The 12,535-nt window shown below is 37.7% G+C and overlaps 2 protein-coding genes across 4 annotated transcripts in view; one reads left to right on the top strand and one right to left on the bottom strand.

Moving 5' to 3' along the window:
* The window catches only part of Aspn (asporin), a 30,555-nt gene extending 19,580 nt beyond the window's left edge, over positions 1 to 10,975 (bottom strand). The window contains exon 1 of the mRNA XM_006992275.3: positions 8,748 to 10,975. The gene's annotated coding sequence lies outside the window, so the exon portion shown is untranslated. The remainder of the gene's footprint in view (positions 1 to 8,747) is intronic.
* The window catches only part of Cenpp (centromere protein P), a 210,215-nt gene that overhangs the window by 111,627 nt on the left and 86,053 nt on the right, over positions 1 to 12,535 (top strand). Inside the window, exon 6 of one of the 3 annotated variants that reach the window (XM_076573314.1) lies at positions 6,146 to 8,351. The exons of the other annotated variants lie outside the window; for them this stretch is intronic. Coding sequence (XP_076429429.1) covers positions 6,146 to 6,376 — 231 coding nt within the window. The 3' untranslated portion in view covers positions 6,377 to 8,351. Of the gene's footprint in view, positions 1 to 6,145; positions 8,352 to 12,535 lie in introns of those variants that run through there. 3 annotated transcript variants of the gene reach the window in all.

Below are 12,535 nucleotides of genomic sequence, written 5' to 3'. Positions count from 1 at the left end.
ATTTCTAGTGTTGCCAAGAGTATGACAAAATGACATTCTTATCTATTACTATATAGTGTAGGATTAAATACATAAAACTTTTTTGAAAGCAATTCAGCACATGCTTTTAGAGGGAGCTTCAATAATTCTATTAATTTAAACAGCTGGGTCTGTCCATGGATGGTGCATGTTCATCTTGGCAATACTTAAAACTCTGGAACAGATTTTACTGGGAAATTCAGGCTTGACCTCATGATACTTTGAGATAAATTTCAGTGAAAGAAGTTAAAATGAAGTACTTAGATTTCAGAAGAGAAATAGCCTCTGAATGAGATCTTTGTTTTATTTTTATTCTGAATTTTTAAAATAGTCTCATCTCAAGAAATAATTCTGAAATGCATAATAGAATTCTTTATAATAGAAAAAAAATAAAGACAGTTCTGTTGGTTACAGGAAAATAATAGTGTATTTATCAAATGAACTATATTTTAACCTACAAAATGTTTCCAAAGATACTTTAAAATATAGATTCCTTTCTGTGAAATAAAAAAGCAAATATTTAACAATCCATAGTTAGTCTACTTCTAAATAAAAAAAAAACAGCTAGTATAAATAAATCTGGTCAGTTATAAACTACAGTGGTAGAACTATGGATAAGGTGTTTGTCTTCATTTTTTTTTTTTTGAAATATAGTTTCACATATCGCAAGCTGTCCTGGAACTCACTAAGTAGCCAAAGATGGCCTTGAACTCCTAATTCTCCTGCCTCCACCTCCCATGTGCCAGGAATCAGGGTTGCACCGCTAGACCTGGTTTATGTAATGCTGGGCATCAAACTTAGGGTTTGCTTCCCACTAGACATCCCCAGCCTGGATGACTTTTGTCTTCTTCTTTTCCTTTAATATATAAGCAATAAATATTTCTTTTATAATTAGAAAAGTAAGTTAGAATGATCACAACTCACTGTTCTCGGGGCCCCTCCATTGCTTGTATCTGTGTCACTTTCCAAAGATGTCTTCAATGGCCCTTAGACAATGCGGACATTTTCCTTAACTGATTTCTTTTTTTACCCTACCAAACCTCATTCTCATCATTGGCAACTTTTTCCACACTGTCATTGGATAGTTTTATTTCTAATAATATTCTGTTTTCTAATACTTCATCCTGACCATCTGATGCCCAGACTACTTTTTGTTGTTTCATGTTTCACTGAGTTTCATCTGGTTGAATAGTTGTCTCTGGTAGATGCTGTGTTGTTTTTAGGTGTGTGTGTGTGTGTGTGTGTGTGTGTGTGTGTGTGTGTGTGTGTGTGTATGAGAGAGAGAGAGAGAGAGAGAGAGAGAGAGAGAGAGAGAGAGAGAGAGAGAGAGATTATACAAAACTGGAATGTATAAATAAGAACCTTCAGAGCATGAATTCTTTGCCATCTGATGTCTAATATTCCCATGCATATATTTATTTATCACACTTTGGGAGTTATCCTTGTTATTTTGTGGTTTGAAACAGGGGTCTCCCTATAGCCCAGGTTGGCCTCAAACTCCCTGTAGGTGATCCTTCTGCCTCAGTCCCCAATATTGAGATTACAGGCATCTACCACCACCTATGAAATATGTACGTTCTTAGACATTTTCAAAGGTTAAAAACATAATGAGGCCAGGCGGTGGTGGCTCACGTCTTTAATCCCAGCACTCGGGAGGCAGAGCCAGGCAGATCTCTATGAGTTCAAGGCCAGCCTGGACTACCAAGTGAGTTCCAGGAAAGGCACAAAGCTACACAGAGAAACTCTGTCTCGGAAAAAAAAAAAACAAAAACAAAAAAACCATAATGAAATATAGGTGTATCCCATTACAAAAACAAGTCCTAACATGAATATATATATTCATATATATTCACATATTCATATTTTTATTTTCAAGAACAAAGGGCTATATAAAAGGTCTTTCATCTTCAATCACTTAACAGTCTACTGGGTCTTCACTTTGTGTCAACAGTGACTCAGTAAGAGAATTCTAGTCAGTCATATCTGGCCCAGAAATCAACTTTAACATCTTTGTTGTTTACCTTTTCCTGAAGTTAAAGATTAGAAATGGAGCTGGAGAGATGATGTAGTCAGGAAAGTGTGTGTTGTGCAGGCATGAGGACCTGAGTTTGAGCCAGACATGGCAGTGCCTGCTTGAAATCCCAGCACTAAAGAAATGGATAGGTGGATCCCTGGGGCTCACTGGCCAGCTAACCTAGCCTAATCAGTGAGTTCCAGACCAACAAGTGACCCTGACTCAAAGCAAGGTGGATGGTACCTGAGCAACTATCCTTGTTCTCTGTTCTCTGTGCTCAGGTACACATACACACACACACACACACACACACACACACACACACACGCACACACGCACGCACAAACACATGAAGTCATTGTGTGATAAGGCTTATAAAATCCACAGTTGGGGGCATTGTGCTGGCAATAAGGGCCTAGGAGCTTCTATTGGACAAGATCACCTGTTTTTGCAACTGTTGGCCTGTTTGTTACTGTGAAATCTCCTTCTTGGATCTCTTCTAGAAACCCTTACATAGGGTTTGTGGTGACTATCATTTTCAGAATCATTTTGTTCTTGTCCCTACTTCTCATCTACTTCCCTACCTATGACCTATTACGGTGTTTGGTTTGGTTATTTGAGACAGGGTTTCACTTCATAACTCTGGCTGGCCTAAAACTTGCTATGTAGACCAGGTTGTCCTTGAATTTAGGGCATTTCTCCTGCCTCTGCTTCTGCCTCTGGAATGCTGTGTTTACAGGTATGAGTCACCACATCTGGTTCCATTAAGCCTTTTTACCTCACACCTTTTTGTAGTTCTCCAATTCCTTAGTGTTAATGTCAACTTAGACTCAAGTCTCCAAAACACTTTTTCTCTAGAAATTTAACTTTTAGTCTTTAGCTGACTTGAAGCTTGTCACTGATTCTTACTTTTTCAGGGTTTTGTTGTTTCTTTGTTTTTTTTGAGACCGTCTTATATAGCTGCAGGCTGACCTTGGATTCTCTATGTAACTGAGAATGACCTTGAACAGCTAGTGTACCTGTCTCCATCTTCTAAGGACTGGGATTACAGGTATGCCCTACCAAGCACTGTTTATACTGTGCTAGAGATTGAACCAGGGCTTCATGAATACTAAGCAAGCACTCTACCAACTGAACTACATCACCAGCCCCTTTTGTTTGTCTTTTTAAGCATCCTTACATTGCAGCTCTGTCTTCCAGATGCACAGATACTTTCAACTTTAGTAATTGGAAGCTTACAATTACAGTGCCATTTGAAGTCCTGTCTTTGGCCTAGCCTAGTTTGAAGTTGCCAGAGTTAATAATTCAAATGAGAATCTCTTTTTTTTTTAAACTTTTTTTGTTTGTTTTGTTGTTAGGAGTTTTTTTTTTTGGGGGGGGGGTGTTGTGTTTGTTTGCTTTGGAGGGATATTTTTGTTTTGTTTTGTTTTTGTTTTGAGACAGGGTCTCATGTAGTCCTAGCTACCCTGGAAATTGCTATATAGACCAAGCTGGCTCGTATACAGGGATAGGCCTGCCTCTGCCTGGTGGATGCTAGGATTAAAGGCATGCAACCCCACCCAGTCAGTGGGCATTTTTTTTTTCCTTTTTTCTTTTTTTTTTTCCGAGACAGGGTTTCTCTGTGTAGCTTTGCGCCTTTCCTGGAACTCACTTGGTAGCCCAGGCTGGCCTCGAACTCACAAAGATCCGCCTGCCTCTGCCTCCCGAGTGCTGGGATTAAAGGCGTGCGCCACCACCGCCCGGCTGGTGGGCATTTCTTAAGCATTTATGTGTCCCAAGCATGATGTTAGGTCACTTAATGGGTAAAGTAGGACATATCTTCCTCCCATTTCTCTCCTCACATTTTCTACTCATCAAAAATATAACTAAACTTTTTTTTTTTCCCCCCGGAGCTGAGGACCAAACCTGGGGCCTTGCGCTTGCTAGGCAAACACTCTACCACTGAGCTAAATCCCCAACCCATAACTAAAACTCTTAATCAAATACTCTTACTAAATATGATATTGAAGCTGGGCATACTGGCATATAACTCTAATTTCAGTATTTCAGAGTCTGAGGCAAGATCATGAGTTTGAAGCCAGCCGAGGCTATATTAGGGATCATAAGACAACTTGAGCTACATAGTAGGATCCTGTTGAAAGCAACAACAATAACAAAAAAGGATACTCTTGAATGTTAAGTGATTTGATAGCAGTGAGAGAACGTTGGCTGTGGAGATTGCTGAGCAAGTCAAGTGCTTCCTATGCAATCATGCAGAACTGAGTTGATGATATCCTTAACCCACACTTGAAAACTGGGTGTATTGGCATATATCTGTAACCCCAGTGCTCAGTGTGAGTGGGGAAGAGCACAGGTGGATTCCAGGGACTCCCTGGATAGCCAGTCTAGTAGAAATGGTGATCTCCAGGTTAAGTGAGAGACTGTCTAAAAAATGAGGTGGAGAGCCACACCTGATGTTGATATCTGGCCTCCATTCTTGCCTGCATGGCTGAGCACACTTGTTCACTGACATATACAAGCATATATCACACACTCTGTTTCTCTAAAGAAATAAATCAACCAAGTCTAAATTAGTGACATTCTTCAGTGTTTTTCTCCTTTTAATAATCCTCTATTACTTTTGAAACCAATAGAGCACTGAAAAAGATTGAAATGAGTAGAATGCCATATAAATGGAATAGACTGACACCTTTTCTTCTCACGAATAGTTTTTTTTATTGTTGTTGTTACATTTAACATAGTTAAAAAGATTGGTGGTTTTTTGTTTGTTTGTTTGTTTGTTTGTTTGCTCTGTTGTTGAGACAGATTTTCTGTATAACTCAGTCTGGTCTCAAACTTGTGATCTACTTGAGTTCTGAGATTATAGTCGTGTGTTACCATGCCCAGAGTTAAAATATTTGAAATACCAGTCTGACAACAAATATCATTGCTTTAACCCTAAACATATACCTTGCTTTTTCTACCTTCTCTAGCATTCAGCTGGCAGCTTAAGTGGCACAATTATCCATACATATTCTTCCTATTCATTGGTCTCTCCCAGAAGACAAAGAAAAAACAGCTACCTGAGAGATGGTTTTGGAATTCACCATGTTTTAAGGTCCTAGCCCCATTTTCTAGATTGTAGAAAATGAAAATTGGGGTTTATTAAGTTGGCTGATTGTTCTTGTTTAAGTCTTTTAGTGTAAAATCTGAATTACATGGACTTTAGATCCCATATAAAAGCAAAGACTATTTTAACATTAAGGTATTTGAAATATAGAACTAAGAGAACTGTGGAAAAATTTAAAGTCTATATAACAAGAGGAGTGTGTTAGCATAGCAGAGTGGATGCCAAGAACACATCTTGATTTTCCATGTGGCCTGGCAGTAGAGCTGAGGGCTGGATGCATTTGTATGTGTTCCACATGCTGGTCACAGAGATTCCTTTAGGCAACTTGCCTGAGTGAGCTCAAAAGCAATTCCCCCAATGCTGAGTGAAGGTTTAAGATGAGGAATGATGGAGTATGAGAACTGGATGTAGAAATAGGGGAGTAAGGAGAAAGCACAGGCTATGGTACCAGGAAGCAGAATAATGATGGATTTGCTTCTCTCCCACATCCTGCCCCAGGTTCACTAAGCATCAGCTGGAGTCCCTCCTTTTCTGGCTTCTTTCTTAGAATGATAATATTTTATGACAGCCCCTTGGCCTTTTTCATAACTGAAGAAGATGGAAGTATGAATTGAGACTTCTGCCTGCTAGTTTCAGCATTATCTGTCACAGTGGAAGAGTCTTGCCCTTGGTAACTAGTAGAAGCAACCAGCTCCTAATGGCAGTTTGTCTTTCTCCTGGTGAGAGTTACAGATCTGTATATTCATAGCCTACCACCTCAATGAAACTGCATCTTGGTGGGGGTTCCAGAACAGTCTGGACCACCACGCTACATGAATAATGCCAATGAAAGCACTCCTAGGGAACACACCACCTTTAGATCTTTGGCCACTGGTGCTTACCTATGGCTATTAGAAAATCTTATATTGAGGACAGAATAGACTTCTTTATAGTTCTCTATGCTAGTTCTATCTTCTGTTAGCCCCTTCTAAAAATACATATCTTTCTATGTTCTTTTATCTCAGTTGCTTGTAAAGAAAACAGAGGCCACCAAAAAAGAAAGAAAGAAAGAAAGAAAGAAAGGAAGGAAGGAAGGAAGGAAGGAAGGAAGGAAGGAAGGAAGGAAGGAAGGAAGGAAGGAAGGAAGGAAGAAAGAAAGAAAGAAGACAGAGGCCAATCTTGGTACCCTGAGGAATTGCCCCCTGATGTTGCTGACTCTCTGCTATAGATTTGAGGAGTCTATGAGAAGATCCTAAACCTCTGTTGGTTGATCTGCACAACTGTTTACCACTGGATAATATTTGCAATACATAAGAGGTAGCACTGCAGTGCCTTTTATTATTCAGAAAAAAAATATGTGAAATATTATTTTATTATTTCTTACTTAAAGTGGTATGAATTTATTTTGAGCTTGTTAAAACAGTCCAAAGTCAAGTTTATTAGTTTTGGCAGCATTTAGATTATGCTATTTTTAAAAACTTAAAAATATTTGTATCTCGTTCTCAGGAAGATTCAATATTCTACTGATTTAGACCAGTTTTGCCAGTGTTTCTACTCATGAAAAGCTTTGGGTTTTGGTCCCAAGTTCTAGTCTTAATAAGAAGACTCTTGGGAATATTATCCCAGTGCTCCTACTGTTACTAATAAATCAGAACCATTTAGAGCTGAGAGAAAGCTCTAGACATCACTCCCATGAACTCTGAGAGGAGGAAGTTTAGGCTTTGGGCTTCCAGAACTCCCTGGAGGCAGCAGATCTGAGGCAACTTCCTAACCCCTCTCTTCTAAAGCTTCCAACCATGCTCCAAGTAGATTTTCATCCCTCAAAGTCACTTCTAAACAGTGAGCCAACTTTCCCCTGAAACAGACAAGGTGTGATTTGACCAAGCTCTCAGACTTGATAATAACACTAGAAATGTAGCAAAGAAGTACAGAGACTTCCTATTTACCACTTAACTGCAAACTTGAAATGGAAATCTTGTCTAAGTGAAATGCTGTTTCTTCTTGCTACCTTATTAGGTAAATAAGTCACTATATTTTTAAATCCCATGTTTAAAGGTCCACTTGACAACTGGGCTTGAATATTTCAGTTTACAGATATGTTATATGCTCCAGGATATAAATGTGACATAACATGTCCAATGTATCTCAGCGATTATACAAACTACATGCAGGTATAATCAAAGCATAGCTTATCCTGGAATAACTTAAAAATTCAAGCATGCAATGGGAAACTTATTCACAGCACTGTTTGTTCGTAGACACCAATACTTTTTAAAGCAACACTTTTAATTAATTTTACCTTGAAAATATATATGGCATTCTGATTTAAGAATTGGCTGTTTTTCTTTCCTTAGGTACCAATTTTTTTCTTTATCAGCTCTACTCAGAACCCTAATTGCTGTTTAAAAAACAAAACATTCCTGCCTCTCCACTTTCCTAAAATTTCCTGCAGTGCTTGTAAAGTTAATCTGTTTTGTCTCAACCTCAGGTCGGGTATCATGATACTCATTTTTAATGTAGTGGTTAGTTGTAACAGGAGGCTGCGTCGCTTCCATTCTTTCCACTATTACACTATAGTGCTCCCTGCCAAAGCCAAACGAAAAACAGCAGCTCGGATACTTTCACATGAGCTGAGCTGAGGCTTGTACTCCATCTGTCTCCCCCCACCCCTTCCTTTTTCTTTCTTTCTTTTTTCCTTCTTTCCTTCCTACCTTAACACAGTGATTCTTGATTGGATTACAAGAAAAATAAAATAATACAGCACACTATTTTTAGAGCAATAGATAAGATACACAGAAACCCCTCAGGTTCTTTGTGACTCAATCCTTATAGCATGTGGCCACTGTTTTCATGGCTGCCACACCTCTGAATACATTAGCATGAAAGAATACTATGTTCTGTTTAGATTGTTGGGAGAAGAGTGGTGAGAGCATTCTTTAATTTTTTAAACCTGAGATATAATAAGAAGTGTACTTTGTAAAAGACAAAGGAAATCTTTGTGTTATTCTGAGTATGAGGTTTATAAAAAGTCTCTAATTTTTCCTATAGAATATAGACCTGGTTAAACTATTGTTGGTAGGTATTCTTTCTTGAAATTATGTTGATTTCTGTCATAATTTCCCAGTACCATTTCATTGTACAATAAGAAAGACATTTATCCAGGAAAAATAATGGGTTTTCAAAGGTATAAATAAAAATGACAATTGAATAATTCATGCATAAAAAACAGTATCATAGGTTTATATAGTGAAAGACTTTCATTTAATATATCTGATATACTCAAATTTCATTAACATTAATTATTAAAGAATATTGTTCTCATAAAAGATTGTGTAAGATGTTTACTTTTCAAAATCAGTCATGATAACAGTTATGTAAAGCATTAGTGACAGTCTTTTACTGTTTTTTAAAAACACATAGTATTTAAAATAAATTTATTATAAGACATAAAACTAAAGTAATTTTAGTTATGAAATTTAGAGCTTTTTTATAATACTTATTCTAAGGAACTACACAATTATGGTTTAAATTTTATCATATAATTCACAAATATTTATTAATGCTTCCATAGTACCAACAATAAAATAAGTGAATACTGATACATATAATGCAGACATGAACACATACCTTGTCAGGAAAGAGAAGATTTCTTCAAAGTAGTTATCCACCCTGTACTACTTAGCTACAATGTAAGTATCCTCAAGACTCTTTAAGAAGAAAAGATGAAGAAGTGTTACATTTAAAAGAAAAGGAAAAAAATTAGCCTGCCTAACACAGCCTCTGGTGTGCTGCGTCCTGGTGATCCTGGAATAAACTGCTTCCACAGATTAGTCCATGTTAGGACTGAAGAGCGAGATTAAAACTTGTTACTGCTCATATGTTTTCCATCACTGTTTGTATCAGAGCCAAAACTCTAGCTAAACTCTAGACGTCTACTGGAAGATTTGGAAGTTAGAAAAAAAAAAGAGTTTAATAATTCATGGCAACTGGCCATTGAAGCTGTAGTCAGTCACTCTAGAAATACCTGATTTGAAAATACTTTATGAAATTCTAACATGAATGAATACCTATAAATTAGTTTCAAAACTCACTCATCATTTATAGGCTAACAAAACATTTATCAGTCTTAGTAAAAAAAAACACCCACATTATTGAAGTGTGAACCCAAAGTCTGCATACACCTAAGTAGCCATAATTTTGTTTTCTCATAATGACTGGAGCTATTATGTTAAGCAGATGTCTCAAAACCTTTTTTTAAGCTGTTATTCCTGTGATAGGCATCTTAAGTAACTGCTAGCCAGGCCCTGCAGAGTGTTCCCTGCCCCCATATATAGACAGCTATGCATGTCCAGGTAGCTCCTACACCTTTCCTTTGGGAGAGTCTTGGCTCTGTTCTCAGTGGCGTTCAAGAGATGCCATTCTCTAAGGAGAAAATCATTTTCCCCTTCCCACTCCATGAGATTACCCAGCCCCACATCCATTAAGCATACAATCCTTTAGGAGATGATATTTTTCTGACTCGAGGGGAAAGACTCAGTAGTTGTAGGTGATCTTTGTGAATCACCTGATGATTTGTACAGCTTTATTGAATAGCCTGTTCACAGAGTCATCTAGTGTGTTAGCAGAAATCTAGTCTCTCCTGTCAAAAAGTCTGAGCGTCTGTTGTTCCCACTGTGCAGAAAAGTGGCACAGAATCAAGCCCACTACAAAATTTTTATCTCACATGTGTCAGGCAGTTTTGAGTTGGGTGGTCATTCTCCCCTCACTTAGGTAAAAGACTCATCTTTTAACCTCAAGTCTGACATCACAGGCATCTCAGCACTCCCAGTACCCATTCATCATGTCTCAGGTGCTGCTACAGCCCTCTCAGCACCATCTTATTTGGAGTAGAAGGCTCATATTCTCAGTTATTCACTTATATTTTAGTTCATTTGATGAATTAGGAATAGGATGAAATTATGAACTGTACTTTATTAATTCTTGTGCCCAGAGCAGCCAGCATCTGCCTGAATTACATTAGTACACAGCATAAAAAGGAAGCTCTCAAGCAAAATACAACTTGTCCTGCACAATGGCTTGTTTTGTATTTTAATATTTTATTGGAACATATATTAAAATAGATAAACATACCATAGTGGTACAGCTCAGTGAATTCTAATTCCTAATCAAGAAATCTGAACCCCTTCTCATTTTCCCCAAGAAAGATATTTTAGCATCGTAGTTTATTTTTGAACTTTATATACATGCAGTCACTTTATACATTCTTCATGTGTCGACCTTTTTTCATTCAACATTGTGGTTTTGAAAGCCACCCGTGTCACTGTGGTTATCAATAGTTCATTTTCACAACTGTATATATTGTAGAAATGTGCTACAAATTACTAACATTCAACAGAGCGAATTACTTTTTGAAGAGTTGTTATGAACATTTTTAAATCTCATTATTTGAGAGTCGTATATATGCATTTTAATGACATAGAAATTGCTGTATCTCAGCTTCTCCCAGGTAGGACTAAGGAGATCTTCTCCCAGGTCAGCATTAGAAATACAGCTGTGTATCTATCTATCTCCTTCATTCTGAGAAAATCACTTTTGAATAAGACCCCTCAGGTCTATGGAGAACCTAATTCTTTTTCTTTTTTCTAAGTTTGGGGTTTTGTTCCTTCACCTGTCCATTGTGTTTTGCTCTAAACATTGAAGAACTAGTTGTGTTAGAACAGTGTCTTTAGTAGAAATTGTGGTTATATTATGTTGCAAATGAGGTAAATTACTAAACTTAAAAGGTAATATTCTTTTTACTTTGTGAGCAGAAAACTTGACTGCTTTGAAAACTGTATAAAATGCAAGTTTTGGGCCTATATACCAGTGACTGTGAAAATAAATAGATAACTAATACCATGCTCACGTATGATTTCTAAGATGATGCCTAGTCCTTCTGGTGTAGACATAGACTGCAGAGATCAAAGTCCATAATACAAATTAAAATAAAGAAGGGCCTGAGAAACTGTCTCATGGAACTAAAAGGGTAATGGGTAAGGTGAGTGCTGTAGGAGCTGTGACATAGGTGGGCTGTAGGTATACACAATGCCTGCCAGTACTTTGTATTTGGGTGTCTAGCACTCCCTTACTTTCTTAGAAAATTGGAAAAGATTATAATACTATGGAGGAAAATGAGATGAGATTGCAAGGTCAGGGGCCTCGCAGTTGGGTGAAAGCTGCAAGGCTGTGCCATAGCTCTTAATAATGTCCAAGGAAGCTGGGCAGTGATGCAGGTCTTTAATCCCAGGACTGGGGAAGCAGAAGGCAGGTGGATCTCTTAAGAGGACAGCCAGGGCTACACAGAGCAACCCTGTCTCCAAAAACAAAAGCAAAACAAAACAAAAAAGAATGTCCAAGAACACTGAATTCTAGGATGTATATATGCATACCACAAGGTTTTGTTTCGTTAGTTTCTCTTGAGACAGGTTCTCTCTAAGTAGCTCCGACTGGTTTAGAATTTGTGATTCTCCTTACTCAGCCGCTAAGGTACCAACCACAGTTACAAAGCTTGTACTACCTTGCTTTGTTAATAGCCTAGGATTTAGCATTTAATAAATACCTCGAAAACATTTGTGAAGGTTCAGATTCTGTGGATTGTTTTCATATCTATATTTCTTATGGGGACCAGGCACATTGATCAGGAATTTATAACTATAGATCATGAGCTATAAGCAATATTCAGTCTGCATCTGGATTTAGAGCATATGGCTTTTTAAAAAGAATATCAAGAAATCTTTCAGCTAAGTCCAGATTTTTAGCATATCTTGAATAATGCTATCCAGAAAAACCAACCTGAAATTCTGTTTGGCAAAATTCTCTGTCCGTTATAGTAGGTATCTCCTCTCTCCTCCACTTCCTGACCTTTCATGGATTCACTGCTGCAGTGACAGTTTATGGGGCAGAGTTCACTCTTGTTCCCTTGCTTGAGGTTTCAAGTTACAAAAAATGAATTATTGCCATCAGTTGTCATTTAACATGAGTCTAATTGAATTTATGAATAATAAGATGTTTATACAATACAATTTAGCTTATTACAGTGTTTGGATGTGAAATACTATTAAATATCTCTCTGGTGGTTTGCATGAGAAGTAACTCCCGTAGGCTATAATATTGGCACTGTTTGGAGAGGCTGTGGAACCTTTGGTAGGTAAAGCTTTGCTAGAGGAAATAGGCCTCTTGGGGCAGGCTTTGATTGTTTATAGTTTCATCCCACATCATGTTTTCTGTCTGATTCATGCTTGTAGTTGAAATGTGATTTCTCAGATTCCTTCTCCAACTGCCATTTCCATTTTCTTCACTTGCTGCCCTGCCTCCCAGCCAGGATGAACTCCTATGCCTCTGGAACCAGAAGCCAAAGTAAATTTTCCTTCTACAAG

This window comes from Peromyscus maniculatus, chromosome 5 (genome assembly GCF_049852395.1).
Source record: "Peromyscus maniculatus bairdii isolate BWxNUB_F1_BW_parent chromosome 5, HU_Pman_BW_mat_3.1, whole genome shotgun sequence".
In the NCBI taxonomy this organism is placed as follows: Eukaryota; Metazoa; Chordata; class Mammalia; order Rodentia; family Cricetidae; genus Peromyscus; species Peromyscus maniculatus.
Note: the sequence above shows the minus strand (reverse complement) of the source record. Positions and strands in the feature narration are given on the sequence as shown.